This window comes from Carlito syrichta, unplaced genomic scaffold (genome assembly GCF_000164805.1).
Source record: "Carlito syrichta isolate Samal-C Ts95f unplaced genomic scaffold, Tarsius_syrichta-2.0.1 Scaffold309457, whole genome shotgun sequence".
NCBI classification, from domain to species: Eukaryota; Metazoa; Chordata; class Mammalia; order Primates; family Tarsiidae; genus Carlito; species Carlito syrichta.
In genome coordinates, this window is record NW_007253553.1 from 204,662 (window position 1) to 224,484 (window position 19,823).

General features: G+C 39.3%; 1 protein-coding gene across 1 annotated transcript in view; it reads right to left on the reverse strand.

The window, feature by feature from the left end:
• Positions 1–19,823, reverse strand: part of LOC103269695 (contactin-associated protein-like 3) — a 163,233-nt gene that overhangs the window by 71,969 nt on the left and 71,441 nt on the right. The window contains exons 9-10 of the mRNA XM_008067259.2: positions 12,984–13,090; positions 9,347–9,466 (exon numbers count right to left, since the gene is read on the reverse strand). Of these exons, the coding sequence (XP_008065450.2) occupies positions 9,347–9,466; positions 12,984–13,090 (227 nt within the window). The remainder of the gene's footprint in view (positions 1–9,346; positions 9,467–12,983; positions 13,091–19,823) is intronic.

Genomic DNA, 19,823 nt, shown 5'->3' on the forward strand with positions numbered 1-19,823 from the left:
ATATATATATATATATATATATATATATATCCTTGGGGGAGATGGCAGGAGGGTTGGTGTCATTATGACTGTTTTTTTCATCTCGGAGACCAAATAGTTTGTCATGTAAACAGGAGGACTGGATTGATAGCTGAAAACACATCCTTGGAGCAGAGATGTTAATTATAATTTCTTGGTGCCAGTTACTGGGGGTAGGTCACAGCTTTACTTATTATCAGTGACTCTAAACAGAGGAGTTAACCAAGTCTACCTTTAAGCAAGGGAGTTAACAGAGTTTTTTAGAAAGTAGGACATTATTCTCTATAACTAGACAAAAGTATGAGCCAATACCAAGCTGTCTGACAAAAATGGCTGAGGTAACTCCATTTTTTTGCTTTGTCCTTTCACACAATTCATGGGAAATGACTTAAATGGGCCTGGCATTAACTTTTTGTAATGATCTACTCCCATTCACCCTCAGCGTTTCTTCTATCAAACAGAACTAGGTAAAAGAAAATATGTAGGGATTATGCTAGGCTTGGGAGTTCATCAATTATAACACAATTTTGTCATTCATTTTCATGGTTTATGTCGCAAAGAAAAATGAACTGCCTGAACAGTTTACAGGCTAGTAGTAGGTGCAATAGATGTCTTGCATGGTTAAAATGTAACCATAGAAATATTTTTTCAAGTAGAGAGAAGGGAATGATACTCTTCTAAAAAAACACAAAATTTAAATGATTGCCCTTTACATAGTAATATTATTTAAAAGAGCCCAAGGAAGACAGGTTTCTCTCATATTTTGCAGCATATTTTTTAATAGACTTCAAACATATTACTTAGAAGGGACTTCTGAGATCATGTAATACAACCTTGGTTTTCAAGAATGAGGAGACAGACGAAGAAATCTAAGTGAACAGAACAATGGAAAAAACCAATAACTTTTCTGTAGTTTAATCACGAAATTAGAGTTGGGGAAATTATTGCAACAGTGGACATATTTAAAAGTATTTTTGAACTACCCCTGCATCAGACCACATCGAACATGTTACTCCAATTCGCTAGAGCCTGTTTTATCTGCACTCATGCAGAGTGACTGTTGGTGGCTCCCAGTCCGCCCTCTAAAGCTCAGGCAAATGCATTTGCAGGTAATTTAACTTGGTGGTTTTGTTTGCTTGAGCAGGATATAAATAATCACACTGACACCATATCATAAAACATCCTCTAGCTTCTTTTTATTTTGCCAAATTATATACACCTTACAATTTGCAATAATTTCTACACTTAATACTATGCCTCTGAACTATGCAAGGAGCATTTATAGGAAAGCAGGTAGCTGGATGGAAAAAGAAACATATCTTTATTTTACACATTCAGGTAAACATAAATCCAAAGCACATCTTCTCTGCTGATTTTTCTCTCTCTACAAAGAAAGAAGAATATCTCATCAAGGAAAGTTGATATTTTTATACTTTATGGATCCATCACTCATGATCTGGAAATTAATCCCAAGGAAACTGAAGGCAAAGTCCCTTTTCTCATGGATACCTAAGAGGAAATACAATTTGTGTCTACATACTACCCTTTTGGAAAGGAGACAGACACTTGCATTTCTGATACAGGGACCCATTAATGTTCCTCCATATTGCCACTGCCCCTAGAGAAAAGCATGGCAGGGATTCAAGTGCTCCTGCACATTCCTGAGCACAATACTGAGAATCCCCTTGTCATCTATACACTCCCAGTAAGTAGGTTCAGGGGATTCTTGACTTCCCTGCAGACTATGCCCAGAGATGTAAATCCCTGTTTACTCCCTTTCTTTGAACTATATAGTATCAATGTAAGTCTTGTGATTTGTATAACTTCTGTAATGCATGATGTCGTAGGTCTTGTGAACTTTTCTTACTCTAAATGTCACTATCTAAATATAAATTAAGTTCTGCTGGTCACATAGCTAATGTATAGGTACTGACAACTCTGGACTACAAAAATGAACCGTAAAAGCTTAGAGAGTGAGTAGAACCATTTTAGAAAGACCTCAAGTCTGGCTCTGCTCCCTTGACTCAAACTCAGAAATAAACTTCTTTCTACCAGTTCCCCGCCCCTTTGATTTATTGGTGTCAAGGGGAGTAGCTGTGTTATTCGGCCATAACAATTTTTCAGATGTGGAAGGAGGCACAAGTTCTGAGAAGACTGGGAAGACAATATGCCTGTATCATTTAACCCTTTACCCATTTAGAAAAAAAAAGTGCAGCTTGCTGCCACATTCATTCAATTTTACATAAGCATGCTCTTGAGACTGAAGCAAATTTGACTGGTTTGCAATGTGAAAATTACATATAAAAACTGTTCTTGGAGTTATTTCTAAACAGAACCTGTCTCTAATCCTAAAGAGAATGGGGGGAGGGGGAGGGGAGAGATGGAAAGAGAGAGAATTACTACATTTTTATCTTGAGGTAAACTCTGAAGTCGCAAGTACCACTGTCCTGGTGAGTGTCCTTGGGTTAAATGGAAGAAGGGTTACCTTGCTACACTCTGTCTTCAGATAGGGAACTGGTAAAAAAAGTTGTGCTCAGGATGATGAATACATCTAATAAAATCACTAGCAGCTGTGCCTGGATCCACAGGGATAAACTGAACACTATATTGTGCCTAAAGTGCAGCCCATGGTAGCTTTCTCAGAGTTTTTTCCACTACGTTTCCACCCAAAGAGAAACATGGGCTATTTAACCTGTTATCTTTTATCCAGCCTAATCCTCTTACCATACAAATGAGGAACCAAATTCACTCTCCCAATTTCCCAAAACCTCCTAAATTTACCACACAATTCCTGGCAGCCTAGTGTTAGTTGCTCAGCCTTCTGAATAGGCAAAGTTTCTCAAAGACTGCTGAGGTCTGAAGGTTTCCAAGAGCGCCTTCCATTCTAAGCCCCATGCTATATTTCAAAGGAGAAAACTCCAGGAGGAAAAGAATGAGGGCATTCCTGTGCAAACATAAGACAAGGGTCAGTCCATGTCTGTCCCTGCCGGGATCTCAGAGGATAGGGTCCTGTCGTGCTGTCCACCTGTCAAATCTGAGGGTAACACATCTGCTTGTTTTCCACGAGGGTGACTGACTGTAAACAATGAGCAGGGAGTGTGAGTTTCTTCACTTACTGAGTCAAGAAATCAGAATCTGGTGACTTTGGTTTCTTCACTGCATTTTACCCAGGAACATTCTGGTTTTTTTTTTTTTTTCTTCTTACAAGTTTTGATTAAATATTTTGTTGTGTAGCTTCTAGAGATATTTATTGCCATTTGGCCTGATCTTAGTGTTATTTTGTCTTTAGCACACTGCTTTCCTGAGACTTTGAGCTTTAAATCCTTGGTAGTTAATATTATACAGAAAACATCGCTGAAATATTTTTAACCCCTACTCTAGGTCCTGTTATTTTTTCTTCTTTGTGTTCCATGATCTACCTGATGTTCCATCTCAACCCTAATTTATAGCACATATTTTTTTTCCATGACATAGAACAACAACATCCTCATTTCTGAGTTTTTAAAAATATGAGTTAGGTAACTAGAAATTTCCATAAATAACTTAATTATCCAAAGCATTGTGAAACAATCATCTATACTTCATATTTGTTCATTTGCAAAGTAATACAAAAATATACCTAGTTAATTAGTAATCTTTGATAATAAAAATTTATGCAGCATATGAATCACTAAGTTATTACTCATATTGTTTATAAGTCCTCACACACACTTTTTTTTTAAAGTTGGAGTCCCACTCTGTCACCCAGGCTGGAGTGCCATGGCACACTCACAGCCACTGTAGCCTTGACCTGATGAGCTCAGGTGATCCTTCCACCTCAGCCTTCCAAGTAGCTGGAACTCCAGGTGTGCACCACCGCTCCCAGCTGTTTTTTTTTTTTTTTTTTATTGTAGAGATGAGGTCTCACCAAGTTTCCTAGACTGGTCTTAAACCTGTGAGTTCAGGAAATCCTCTTACCTTGGCCTCCCAAAGTGCTGGGATTAGAGGTGTGAGCCACTATTCCAGGCCTCAAACACATCTTAAAGCTCTTAAGATTTTTAAACATTAAATTTAAACACTAGAATAATTTACATAACCAATGTCTTATATTTTATCTGAATATGTGAGAAAAATTCTTGTTGCATTTGTGGATGTTACAGAAATCGTAGAATTCAGTGGCAGATCATTAAATCTCATCTGAAACAATCTATTTAAATAGAAACAATGGAACAGTTGTTCAAATAGCAAAATGAATACAGTTGACTTGAAGAACATGGGTTTGAAATGTGTGGGCCTACTAATATGTGGATTTTTTTAACAAAAGTTACCCTGAGTGTGCTTGTCTGTCTCATCTCCCCTGCCACCTCTACCTCTTCTGCCTCTGAGACCCCTAAGACAGCAAGATCAACTCTTCCTCTTCCTCAGCCTATACCACGTGAAGACAACAAGAATGAAGACCTCACAATAATCCACTTCTACTTACTGAATAGTATATATATTTTCTCATCCTTATGTTTTTCTTAATAATATTTTCTTCTCTCTAGCTTATTTTATTGTAAAAATTCAGTATATAATACATATAACATAGAGTATATGTTAATTGAATGTTTATATTAGCACACTAGACTTCCAGTCAATAGCAGGCTATTGATAGTAGGTTTTGGGAGAGTCAAAAATTACACGTAGATTTTTCATTGTGTAGGTCAAGGGTCGGCATCCCCAGTGCAGGGAAGAGAGTTGGGGCAGAGCCGTTGTTCAAGGAGCATTTGTAGTTAAACCAAGGCTTTCTATCTACATACATTTTATTTTTATTTTCCTGTTCTGTGATGGCCTGTGCTACCTTTCCATTTTAATTTTTGTATCAGTAGGGTAGGCTGTACACACTAAAATTCAGGTTCCTCAGTACCAGCACAGTGGTTTCTAAACACGTATGCACTTCAGAATCTCTCGGAAAACTGAATACAAATAGATTCTCTTAGGATGCTATCCCAGAACCTATCTGCTGAAAGCAGAGCTCCCCTTCAGGGGACACGCACTGAGAACCACGAGCAGCAGTGTTATCTCGGCCATCAGGACAGTGCCCACCAGTGACGAGGAAAGCAACGGGAGCCAGTTGGTCTGGGTGAATTTATTGAAGTCACATTCTAAAATATATTTTTAAAAATTCTCACTGCCAAGGATGTTATGACTCCACTGTGGGCTTTAAGATTACATGTCACACGGTTTTATAATCAATAGTTACTCAATGTCTAAATAGATAACCAATAGTAACCCAAGCTTCATATATTCACAACCAGAATTCTGGTCTTCCGTTTCAAATATGCTCCTTCCCAAGCATTCTCTATCTCCACTGAAGGTATCTGTATCTGCCCAGGTCTCAGATCAAAGCAATCAGGTCATTCTTGACTCCTCTCTTCTCATCTACACCTAATCCAATTTTAACTCCAGCACTTCTCACGTCCTTCTCTGCTCCAGCCCTAGTCTTTACCATACTGTCTTGAGCTCAACTACTACAACCATTTCCTAGCTTGCCTCTTTGGGGGAGAGGCATAGCATGGTGGTTATGACCCACACTGTTGGTGTGAGTCCTGGATCTGCCACTTCCCAGTGATGTGACTTGGGAAAGACTCACCTTCTGGGAGTCCACCCTGCCTGCCCAACACACCAGGCTCCCCGTGAGCCCAGGGCTTTTGCACTCATTTATTCCCTCTGCTTCCTGGCCACACAGGTTTTTTCAGGGTTGATTTCTTCTATGAAGTTGGCTCTAATGCAACCTTCCAATTGAGTCCTTTCCTGACGCCTCTGTTCAAAATTGTAATTCCTCATCCGAGGTCTTATTCTCTTTCCTTGCTGCCTTCCAACACACTATAGATGTGATTAACTGACACTGTTGATGGTCTAATTTCCCATCTAAAAATGCTCACTCCCCAGAGCAGAAATGTTGTTCTGCTTTTTACTCCAGTACACGGTAGGGGCTGAGCACACCCATGTGAAATATTAGAAGCTTTACTGCAACTTTTCTTTTTTCTTTTTCTTTTTTTTTTTTTGAGTTAGAGTCTCACTCTGTCGCCCAGACTGGAGTGCAATGGCCACTCCCAGTCACCGCAGCCTCAAACTGCTGGACTCCGGCGATCCTTCCACCTCAGCCTTCCAAGTAGCCGGAATTACAGGCATGCGCTACCACGCCCGGCTGATTTTTTGATTTATTGTAGAGATGAGGTCTCGCTGCCCAGGTGGGTCTCGAACTCACGGGCTCAGGCAATCCACTCACCTCAGCCTCCCAAAGGCGCGGGATTACAGGCTGAGCCACCGAGTCCGGCTTACTGCAACTTTTCAATATCGTGCTTAGACATTTCTTCAAGTCACCCCCACCAGACAGTTTTCAAGGCCATCACCCATGTGAACAAAATGACTGGGAAGGTTTTGCCTTTTTTCTCCCATATGTAGAGGCTCTTTATTGCCTTTAAGGCAAGAAAAGTCTGCCTGTATATCATCAGGCATTAGCCAAAGTTAGTTGAAATCAGATGCAGTGCATGTATGTCTTTATACCTCTTAGCATTTGGAATGTTCTATCCTCTGGCAGTGGGTGCCAAGCTTCAGTCTTGGAAGGGTAACAGCAATTTACAAAGAATTTAAACACATCAGTTATAGTATCAATTAGTACTCTCTGAATGACTAAGCATTGAAAGAAAATGTCTTTGACCTAGTTGTACATTCCAAAGGGGATTTAAAAACATTGTCCTTTTATTACAACCATGAACTACAGACAGGCAGGAAGTCCGTGCTTAGTCCTTCCTCTTGGCAGCAAATGTCTTTCTTTGAAACTTGACTTGGGTCTTACCAAACCAGTCAACAATTAATTATCAACAAATGGCTTCAGACACCAAAACTTTTTTTTTATTTTTTTTTTAGTTGGAATCTCACTGTTGCCCAGCTGGGGTGCAGTGACACACTCACGGCCCGCCCAGTGTTGACCCACTGGGTTCAGGTGATCCTTCTGCCTCAGCCTTCTAAGTAGCTGGAACTACAGGTGCATGCCACCACACCCAGCCAATTATTTTTTAAATTTATTGTGGAGATGAGGTCTTGTCAAGTTGTCCAGACTGGTCTCGAACCCCTGTGCTTAGGCAATCCTCTTGTCTCCACCTTTCAAAGTGCTAGAATTACAGGCATGAGCCACCACGCCCAACTAGACACCAAAACTGTATTTATCATGAACCAAGTCAGCTGGGATCATTGCTACTTTTCCATGGATCTCAGATTTTTTCAGTGTATAGGACACTGAATTTCAGACAAAATTATTTAAATGCTTAGTATGCACTAGACTTCTGCGGTAATTAAGCACCTAACTGATAAAAGGAAAATGTATCATTGAGAAGCCAGGATCTGTTCTTTAACTTCCATTGCTCTTGGCCTTTGCTTGACCCATGGTAATGAAGTAAAAACCAAGTTCAAACAGGGTAACTTGAAGGCCTATTATAACCACAGGAACTGAGAATATCTAGAAAACGCTCCTTGACTGTTTCTTCACCTATTGTATTGATTACAAATCTTTCAGTAAAGACAAGCTATACTGCAATATTTTGGTCAGTTTTTGTAATAAAATGCTGGTCAAAAATCTCAAAAGAGTTGTGCCCCCATCTAGTGCAATACCCTGAGAGCTCGCACACTTCACTGGTACAGTTTTCAGTCTGGCAGATGTATTTGATTTAATTTCGATTAAATCATATGACTAACCACTGCCAAAGGGCTCACATTTTGTTTTATGTTTGGAAGTGGTAGTAGGCATCAGGATTTTTAAAGTTACCCATAAACCCTTATCATAAATTTACCTATATATAATTTTCTTCTTTTAATTACAGTCAATAATAATTTACTGTATATCTCAAAATAGCTAGGAGAAAAACTGTAATATTCCCAATACAAAAAAGTGATGAATATCCCAATTACTCTGGTTAGATCATTAAACATTACATACAGATATTAAAATATCACATGTATCCCAAAATATGTACTATTATATACCAATAAATAAATAACAAATGTCCTTCTTGTGGAAATTGCTACCCTACCAGGATGATGTATATAGCCATAATAAAAGATAAATCAAATTACAGCTAATTATAATTACCATAGTACCATCTACAGTTTTTTTTCCTGAACATTTACTCAGAATCTCCAGAGTCAAATTCTGCAGTTTTTGCAGTACTTGTTACATCTACACCACTAGAGGAAAACAGAAACAGCTATCTAAAGGAGGGTTGTGTCCTCTTTGTTGATGCAAATGTTATGTTGATATGGAGGACAGCCTGTGGATCCAGACACACACATAGACACAGATACAAAGGAACTGACAGCCCTACATATGTGGACATATAGAAAACTTAAATTAAATCAGGGTAGCATCACTCATTATGCTTGATGTTTTTTGGTCTTTTTGAGTTCCTATTCTTGGAGGAGCAGCTGTCAAATAAAAAAGGACCAAAGTAGTAAAAGACTCGTATATGACATATCTATTGCTATCTACCATACATGATATTGTATAATTGGTTTTCTAGGAAAATGCAAAATTATTTATTCATAGTTGCGCATGAAGTATGTATGCTTTTAGAAACACTTATTATCTTCTAGATACATTCATGTGCTTATATGAAATCTAAAAAACTTAAACTCTTAGAAGGAGAGAATAGAATGTGGTTAATAGGAGCTGGTGGGTTAGGGAAATGGGGACATGTTGGTCAAAGGGTACAAAGTTTCATACATGAAGAATGAATAAGTCCCAGAAATCTAATGTACAGCATAGTGACTACAATTAATACTATATTGTGTATGAGAGATGATATATATGCTAATTAGCTTTATTGTGGTAAAATGGATATGTATACCAAAATATCATGTTGTACATCTTAAATATATATGATTTTTATTTTTCAATGTTGCCTCAATAAAGTTGGAGAACAAGGCAAAATATTAAAAATGTAAAAAGAATACAAAAGAAACGTCTTTGTAAATTTAAAAAGTGAATATCCTTCAGTCTTTAACATTTATGGATAAATGTTAAAGTTAGATGAATAAGCAAAGATTTATTCATAATTGTTCCACAAAGAATGATCATTTCCAGAAAATAGTAACATAATTTCTACATACTGCCTTTTAACTGTCTTTTAACTGCCTTTTAACTGTCTTATAACATCATTTAATACTTCTTAGTGACATTAGAATCACAATCACAACGCACATCTAAATAAAGCTGCCAACTAGGAAAAACTTGCTACTTTCCTCATTTTGATTTTGCACACAGCAAACATTTAAAGGAATGTAAGTATTATAGAAAAGCTTATTAACATACCTGTCATATTGCAGTATACAAGAGTTGGTCCCAGTGGACCACTTCCATCTGAGTCAATATAGTAGAGCCCTGAAGAGTTCCCTCTGTGCTTATAGGCTTCACATGACTGCTCATAGACAGCTGCAAAGACCACATATCATCAAAAAGGGTTACAATGGAATTGCTCCATATTGTCAATTATGTGATACCTCTCCCAAGTGACACTGATTCTATAACACCCTTAGTTATATCTCGTCTAGGTAAGTGTTCTTCTGTTTGAATCAGGCAGTGTGAAAGTTCTGAAGTATATATTGAAAGATTTTAAGATATGATATATCACCGTAAAACCTGTGGATCTGAATCCTATATGTCCTAGAAACATAAGATTCTTTTCAAAACCATGGACACTTAGACTAGTTATTGTTCTGCTTTGTAAAGTCTAAGTATTGGAAGTGAACTGGTTTAGTTTCCCTAAATGATCTGATATTATCTATTAATCAGTGTTATTTTTAGAAATTTACTCAGTAATGATATCCTTTGTTTACTTGAAACAATTTACATGTAAAATATATTTTTCTATGATGTGAATCTTTCAAATCAGCAACTCTTCTTCATTCAGTTTTTAAGTGTTTTTTTTAAAAAGGAACTTCCTTACTTTGCTAATGATAATTCAAGAAATTGAAATTCAAAGAAATAAATATATAATGCATATTTTTGTAATTTCAATTCATCCTGATTCATAATAGACTTTTTTTGTACAATAAATAGTTTGCTATGTACATTGGCAAGTGATTACCATCTGGAGATGATGGACTTCATTTATATTCAGAATAAGTTTAAATGAGCACTCAACCAAGTAACATCTCTTATGTGAATCATATATTGCCATGAGAGGAAAAACCCTTTGAAAATCCTCAAAAGTAGCTAAAGACTGCTGGGAATGATGTGCAGGGCTGATCCTGCAGTGCTGGATGGAATCACAGAGCCAGTCCTGAGGATCAGGTTTGGCGTCCGTTTAGATAGACTTAGGTGGTGAGTAAGCAGGACATACATAGTGGAGTGATCCTAGTAGGGGCAAAAAGGATATGAATTCATGATACCTTGACGGGATTATCTACATTTTAAAACTTTGCCTAACTCATTCACTAGTTAAGAAAAACCCAGGGAGAATTCTACAAATTTTCTTTCATCTCACAGAATAAGAAGCTCAAATAATTTTTGTTTAGCTCAGGAATATTACCAAAAAAACCATGTCTTTGTTAAATATGACCATGTGTCCGATATGAACACAACTGTTACCATCGAATGAACAGACAGATAACAGGGATTGCTTTCCCACCACGCTTGCATTTTGGCTGCACACATTTACATGTCTATAAACATGCAGTCATGCTCATAACTGCCTTATAAAAACATCCAGAGGGATACACACACATTGACAGCAGTGGCTATACTAGGGTTGAGGCTGGAAATGCCTAGGGAACCGGTGGAGGAGGAATAATTAGGAGGGAATTTGTTTTAAATGCAAATACACTCATGCATTAATTGTATACTTACAACCCCAATCACTGTGCTGCACACCACCAAAAAATAATGACCTCATGACTACCTACCTACTGTTGATCTGGCAATATGCCACTTTCTTTTGTTTATCCTTTGAGGAATTACAATAAGATCTATTCAGTTAATAGATCAATTGTGGGCCACAGGTCAAACACCCTTTATATACATCTGTTAATTTTTTTTCTCTATGTTGCTTGCAATTATGTTTAGATCATGGTTACAGACAACATCTTAGCAATCATTCATTAACCATTAATATTTATTAGGTATCTACTTTGTCTAAGACACCCTATTAGGCATGATGGAGACATTCTAAGGAAAAGGGACTGTCTCAGGCTAACACCATGAATTTGGCTAGTCCTTAGCCTCAGGTTTCCAAGATGTTTTGCCCTTTCAAAGGAGGAGTTACCTTAGCGAATTCTTACTTGACACTGAGAAGTAAACAGAGATGCAAGTGGAAGTCTTCAGGATGAACCTAGGAGGTATTTAGGGGCTACTCTGCAGAACCCCCATGTCAGAGGACTCAGGTGTTTCAGCTCAACACCAAACACCAGCTTCCCTGAGACTCAGTTTCCTTCAAGTTGGATTGGTAACAATCCATACTCTGCCTTTCTCTCACAATTTATGTGGAAATAAAATTAAATAGTTCACAGGGAAGAATTCTTAAAGGTTCAATGTATTCCTCCAGTGGGAAGGACTTAGTGAGGCAGAATCAATGACTTTTCGCTCTAAATGCTCAGGGAGAGAGGAGGCACTATGAAAGAGGGTTCTCAGAAATATCAGTAGTGATACTTAAATGCGGGAAAACTAAAACAAAAACATAAAGAAAAACTAATGGAGTCAGGCCTCCATATTCATAGTTTTCACATGCAGGGAATGAACCAACCATGGCTCAAAAATATTTGGGAAAAGAAAAACAATAAAAACAACAATAAAACAAAAATAATGCACATTTTTAATAATACATAGTATAACAACTATTTGCATGGCATTTACATCGTATCAGGTATCACAAATAACCTAGAAATGATTTAAAGTATTCAGGAGAATGTAAATAGGACATATGCAAATACTACATTTCACATCAGGATTTTTTTGCATCTGTAGGGGTGGGTCAAGAAATCAATTCTCCGTAGATACCAAGGAACAACTGTAATCAGAAAACCATGAAGATTTCAGGAGCTCTGTCATATGCTTCCAGTAACTAACAAATAGTGGTCAATAAGGTTTTGTTAGCTTTAAAACTGATAGAATAGTGCTTCAGAAAAGAGACATGGTGTTTAAGATAAAAGAGATGTTACTAGGTGGTGGTTGACAGTCCCTGTTCTAGAGCCAGACCCTTGGGATCAGAGCTGCTAGATCATGGGCAAAAGACTTAGCCTTCCTCCTTCCTCAAGTGTAAAGTGAAGATAATAATGACACTCACAACTCAGGGCTGTTTTGAGGGCTAACAAAGATAAGCCAGGCAGAGCACTAGAAGAGTGCAGTCATCTGGTCTACTCTCACTGTGTGCCAGCCCCTCTCCTCATCATCCCCATCACACCACATCTATGGGAGGAGGGACTAGAACATTTTCTTTGGTTTCTCCTAACATCTAGGACCCCTTCCATGTTCTAGCCCCCCAATACTTCTGAGACTTTCCTCATTTAATTTTAAAAATATTGGGAATCTGGTAACTCATGATCTTTATTTGGGCAGACAGGACTTGAGAGCTACAATGGAGCCCAATGTGAGGAACAGAATGAGTTATTATATCATGTATCCTTGATGGTACTGATTGATTGACTTATTTTTAATTCTTTATTATATTTTATTTCTCTATGCTTTATTTTCCTTTTTCCCACTTTTCTTCTCTCTCTTTTCTTCTCTTTCTATATTGTGTATTTCTGTTAGCTCCCATAACATAATTAGAAAATAAAGCTGATTAAGAATAAACCAGATAAAAATTAGTCCCTAAAAGACTACTGTCTTCTGTTGCTATCTCGTGGCACATAGTTACACAGTCACGTACACATGTACAAATAATAATAGAAAGGAAAATAGAATGCCATGGAGGTCAGCACAGAAAGGAGAGCCAGCAAGGTATGTGGCTTACAGGAATGGCAGGTCGCTCCCATGTAGCCAGTGTGAGCGCAGTTGCAGGAGAAGGTGTCCCAGGACTGGGTACATTCACCTCCGTGTTCACAATAGCTGGGCAAACACCTAAAGGAAGACAGACACACCCCTATTTCCCATATTCAGTCACCATAAAATGTGCATCTATAATATTGTGTTGCAGTGAAAGAGGGATGATGATCACGAGCACACACATTTCAACATGACCATGACTGCTGGATCTGTCCTTAGAGTCTCTTAATGTAAAACTAAGTTTTTTTTCTTGGGTTTTTTTCTTCTTTTTTTTTCTTTTTTTTTGAGTTGGAGTCTCACTCTGTTGCCCAGATTGTAGCACAGTGGCCGCTCCCAGCCACTGCAGCCTCCACCTGCTGGGCTCCGGAGATCCTTCCGCCTCAGCCTTCCAAGTAGCTGGAACTACAGGTGCATGCTACCACACCCGGCTAATTTGTTTATTCATTGTAGAGATGAGGTCTCGCCAAGTTGCCCAAGTGAGTCTCAAACCCGCGGGCTCAGGCAATCCACTGACCTCAGCCTCCCAAATCGCAGGATTACAGGCTGAGCCACCGAGTCCAACTGGTTTTTTTCTTAACGTAATACTAAATCTCGATTAATAAGTCCATTAGATGCAACACATCTCATGATTTCATACATGACCAGGGATGTAAATGGCTTGCAATGGCTACTGGTCATAGACAACCAAATATTCTCCGCTCCCTGCAATGTAACCTGCAGGTCTTTCCATCGGAGCCATAGCATACTCCTCCAAATTGAATCTGGGTTTGTCTTGCCAACCTAAATAGCAAACAGAGAAGGGTTCTCTAAAGGAAAATAATGTTTGAGAATAGGTCTTTGCAAAGAGAATATGAGCATGGCAAATTATGTGCATATTCAAGGAGTCAACAGAAGACAGAAAAAATGATGATTACATAATTATGTTGAAATAATTATCCTTGGCTACAAAGATCAAAAACAAGAATGATGCCAGCCTAAGACTGGAAAGACAGTTGCTGGGCAGATGTACTTGCAGAATTGTTTTTTCTATAAGGTTGCAATGGTATTTTTAAAGGGTTGTGGTTTTTATTAACAGGCATACAAGCATAGAGGCCTCTGTCCAAGGCCTTCCCCAGCTCTATTTGTCAGGGCTTCCTTCCCCCTTCCTCCCTTCCTTCCTCCCTCCCTCCCTTCCTCCTTCCTTTCTTCTTTCCTTCCTTCTTTCCACACAAACAACTCCACTTTCATTCTGACAATTTTCACAGGCATGTAACCTGCAATGTAATGACAATAATAACACACTTATTAATCAGGAACAGAAAGTGTTCTGTTACAAAACTTAAATATGTTTCTGGTATATGTGAAGAAGGAATCCCCATAACACTGTATTTATTTTAAAAATTGTGTAATTATTCTTACATGCTTAAATTTCAGTCATCTTCAAAGTACTCTCCATTTGATGCAATACATCTATCTAGGTGCTTTTTCTATTGCTCAAAACAGTTTTTGAACTTGTCAATTTTGATTTTTTTTAGTGATTCTGCCATTTTTTGTTTTGTTTTGTTTCATTTTTTCCACATTGGTAAAAACATTTCCATTTGAGAACTTTTTTCAACTCAGGAAACAAACAAAAAAAGTCACTCAGGTGAATAAGGAGGGTGGGGCATAGAGGTCAAGCCATTTTTGGTAAAAGCAACAACAACAACAACAACAAAAACCTGCTGAATACTCAGCCTAGTGTGGGCAGGTGAGCTCATAAACCACCCATTATGAAATGAGCAAATATGTTAAAGTAACCTCCAAAAAAAGATCACTGGAGTCAAATGCAGTCTCTCACAACACCAGCTGGACACTGATGCTGATGGGTTCCTAGAACACTTACTTAGTGCCTGTACTGCAAAGGGCTGCCCTCCGAAAGATAATTCCATTTTTTGAGGGAGACTCCCATATGCACAAAAAAGTTGCTTAACCTAAGGGCGTACAAATCTGTGTTACTTTCTAATTCACCTGCATTTCACAATTTTCAGTTCCTTTCATGTCCACCAGACTATTAATGCATATAAATTTGTACAGATAAATGCAGCCAAGTGCACAAGTCCAAAGTTATTTAAAAGACCATGATTTATCTTTATTCCTTCTGCACTCAGATTTATTGTTCAAATAGTTTCTGCACAATAGCTAGTAAATAAATGAAAATGCATCACATCAAAATATTTAGAGAAAACAGAAAAATTTTTAATCAAACTATTTAATAACCAACTTTAGCACGATACAATGACAAGATACCCCTGTGCCCATACACAAATGATACAAACTGCAAAAGCCCCATAAGAAAACCCCAAATGAACAGAAAACTGACAAGATTCTAAAAATGTATTAAAAAATGAGAGAACTTCACACAAATAGGATCTTTGTTTAGGGGAGGACAGTACAGTGAATATGTTAAATGCACAGAAAACAGGCCATGCCTATTTCATACAAATCTGGTATTCCAAGAATTGATCTGTAGATCAAAGAAGGTAATAAAGCATCAGTAAGAGAAAATTAGGAAAAACAAAAGATGAAAGAGAACATCTGATTATTTTACCTTTGTCCCCCCTCTAATACTGTATACATTACACTCACGGACACTGAAATTATTTTAGATGTAACTAAATAACCATCATTGGTTTTCTTTGAAAAAAATATGTAAACTCTCAGCTGTTGATAGGAACTAGTTTTACTTAAAAAACAAACAAACAAAACAAAACAAAACAAACAAACAAACAAGAATATACAATAGAGGGCTGATGCAGTGGCCCATGCCTTTAATCCCAACACTTTGAAAGCCTGAGGTGGGAGGATTGCTTGAGCCCAGGAGTTTGAGACCAGCCTAGGCAACATAGCAAGACCTAATCTCTACAAAAATTTTTTAAAATAGCTGACTGCGGTGGCAGGTGCCTGTAGTCCCAGCTACCCAGGAGGCTGAGGCGGGAGGCTCACTTGAGCCCAGGAGGTAAAGGATGGCTGCAGTGAGCCAGATTGTGCCACTGCATTCCAGCATGGGCAACAGAATGAGACCCCAACTACAACAAACAAAACAAAACAAAAAAGAATATATAATAGATTTGAACCTTTAGTTGGATAATGTTTACTTGTAATTTCTGACAAATTTCAGAAAATTCTGCCAGTCTTAAGGTTGTCAATTTCTAAAGGACATTAAAAATCTGAGTGTGTGAGTAGGGTTCATATGTGCAATAAACCACATCACACTTATTTTATGGGGTACACACATAAGATGGGGCACCCTATCTTGTTAGTCAGTGAGTGACAACAACAGCAGAACTGGACTGGATAAAATATAACAGAGACACATAGAAGACATTTAGTTCCAGAATGACTCCACAAACATTTTTGATTCAAATTGGTTCTACTCTAAAGAGTATGTTATCTTCTATATCTAGTAGAAAAGCTGTGTGCAACACCAAGCTCAGGAAGTTAACTATAGAACAAAAACCCACAGCCGGAGCTCTGCTGTTCCTCAGCTCTCACTTTGTGACACACTGATCGAGATTGTTGCCCATCTGTAAAACCAGCAAGGTGGTACCAGACATAATTATGGGGTGGTGATGGGCGAGTCCACTTTTCATAAAGCAGAAGTTTGAAATGGTGGCAACCTTCCAAGACCTGACATGAAAGCCCTTTCTCACCTGTGTTGCTGGACAGTGAATAGATAAGCAGGGCTATGAGGAAGAGGAGCAGCCACAGCAGTGAAAGGGTAGGAGCAGAGCCCTGCACCTACTTATTAGACTGATGGAGGCCAAAGACCTGGGAAGGGGCTTAGAAGACAGGGTCTGACAGAAGCTCGGGCCCGGAGCTGCCCTTCTAGGTCTCCCTTAGGGAGAAGCTGAGCAAGGAAATGTGTCCACCACTATATTACATCCTGTACTCCGCAAATGACCCCCTGTAGTTAGGTCAGTGTGGTCCCTGAGCAGAATTCTGAAATGACAACACAGGAAAAAGGTTAGAGACATCATTTCAGCTTTGTCAATAATGTATGAAAGCAGATGAACATTAAAAGAGTACCTGGGTCCCAGTGTAATCACACTATTTGTCATGGAGTTAAAGTTAAAAATATCATCACACAAAAGCCTGAATTGTTTGTAGAAGCCACAGAAACATTGTTAAGTATCCTCTTGATCTCAATATCCACTTCTTCCAAGGAGACACCCAAAGGAGACACTTTGGGTTACTTCTGCTCTACAAAGGTTACCATTCCTTTGCTATCTTGGAGACAGATGCTGGAAATAAGCCCAATTTCTTTCAAGAGGACATACATGAACTCTGCACCTAGGTCTTACAGCCTTAAAGTGAAAGAAGTCAGATTCTGGGACAAGAATTGGGAGAACAGAGCAATGTTTCTCTTAACCTGCAGGGGTGTGGGGCAAGTCAACTTGTTTTCCTCTGTTCCCTACCTTGGTGACTTATCCTCCCCTCATTGGCCTTTTGTATTCCCTACATCAACAGCTGCAGGTTCCTGGACGCTACCACACCTGAGGTTGTCTTCCACACACACAGTCTCCTGAGTTCCTGGCTGCATCATCCATGGAGAGGACCAGATAGAGATAGTAGATGTAGTAAGGAAATTCAAAGGCCAACGGCCCTGAGAGTGTAAGGACCCTGTGTGTTTGTGTACAAGCAAGTCTGTGTGTGTCTTACCTGATTGAGGTACAGTTCTACTGCCAATGCCCAGGGATTCCTGGTGAGCCATGTGCTCAGTACTCTGGTTCTGCCTAGACAGATTTGAGGCAGGCTCAGTCTGCACCAGAATGTGTCAGTTTCTGTGGGAAGGAAGGTTATGGCTCCTCTGCAACCTGCATGGACTGAGACACATCTAGATTTAAGCGAGATGTTGACCAGTGGTGATGTGGAGAAGATAATTAGGATTAGGCTAGTTCTTAGCAACTTGACCTTTGAAACTAATTAAGAAAAAGGAGACTTTATCCTAGAGAGCAGTGGATTCAGGTAATCAGAATAACTACTCATAAGATACTTGAAGGGTTACAAGTGAGAGAGAGGGAAGATGGCCATTGTGGAGAAGGAGATTGGCTCTTCTCTTGCCTAGCAAGGTGGAGAGTGGGGACCCAGGCACCGATTGAAGGAGATGCCCTGAACACTTTTGGACAGGAAATACACTCAGCATCCAGCAGAAGTTTCCTTGAGTGCACAACAGTAGATGCAAGACTTCAGGTAACCCATGCCCTGCCCTGTTTCAGGATTGGACAAGGTCTGAAGCTCTGCTTGGTGAAGTAGGTGGGTGAGTGGTTCTAAGACATTTGGAGACAGTTCACCCCCTCCCAGTCATGCATGAGCTGTTGGTCCCACAGGAGAGGAGCTTTGGTTAGGAAATAGCAGGGGGGCAAGTGGAGCCCAAATGAAATGGGTAACAGAACTCACTTGCCAGCTGCTGCCATCGCAGGAAGAGAATCACCTGCAGAGTGAATCTAGCTGACATGCCCTATGCCAGCAACTAGTGGGGAAGCAGACCAGGGAATCTCTTTCCTAGCAGGGCAGAGAGTAGGGGCCCAACCACCAATACACCCTGCACCCAGCAGGAATCTTTTTGTAAACATAGAGACCAGAAAACAAGGGCAGGCACAAGATCTCAGGCATCCCAACCCTCTCCCTTTTCCAGGCTTGGACAACGTCAGAAGCTCTGCTCAGTGAAAGAGAAAGTTAAATAATTCTAAGAATTTCCAATCAGTTCATTCCCTCCCAGTCATACATGAGCTATTCCCATGAGGAAGGAGCTTTGATCAGGACAAAGCAGAGGCAATCGAAGCCCAAGTGAAATGGGGAACAGCACCTGCCTGCCAGCTGCTGCCATAACAACCTATTCTCAGGCAGGAAGAGAACTGCCTGCAGAGTGAATCTGGCTGGAAAGCACACTACAGGCAGCTAGTGGAGAAGCAAACCAGCGCCTCTTGTGCCAAGCAAGACAGAGAGTAGGAACCAACCATCAGTATACCCTGCATGCAGCAGTAGTCCATTTATACACACAGAGACCAGAAAGTGACAGGAGGTGCAGAATTCTGGGTTCCCTACCTTACATCTCATTCCAGGCTTGGACAGAGTAGCAGGCTCTGCTCAGTGAAGGAGAGAGATGAGCAATTAAAAGGTGAGTCAGTTCACCTCCCTCCTCCCAGCACAACAGGAGTTGAAAACTGATTTGATTAGTTTAGCAGAATGAGGGAAAACTTGCAATTACGGTATCCTGCCACAGGTGGAGTAAGTAGCAGAAGTGAATGCTTCTTCCTCTCTCACTGAGTAATGGAATTATAGAGAGGGAAAAGAGACTTGTCACAAATGAGGAAAATCAATGGAAAAATACAGGCAATCCCCAGAGTCCTAAACAGACAGTGCCTAAAAAAACAGCCATCCAAGTACGAACAATGGAAACCTCCCAGAATAACCTGCCCCAGATGACAGCCACAGAAATCAGAGATTGGATGGCAAAAATGAACAGGAACCAAAGGAAGCAATAAATGAAACTCAATAAAATCAGAGTAGAGTTGGCCATGTAAAAAAATTTATTCTGAAATAATGGAAATAAATAACTTCATCCTTTAAATAAATAACAAATTATCAAGCGTAGGGAGCAGAATCAACCAAGCAGAGGAAAGAATCTCAGGACTTGAAGACCAAAATATGGAATTAACCTAACCTGTTGAAAACATAGGAAAAAAAACTCAAAAAGAAGGAGCAAAGCCTCCAAGAGATGTGCAACTATGTCAAGAAGTCAAACCTATGCCTGATTGGTATTTCTGAAGCAGAAAGGGAAACAAAGGAC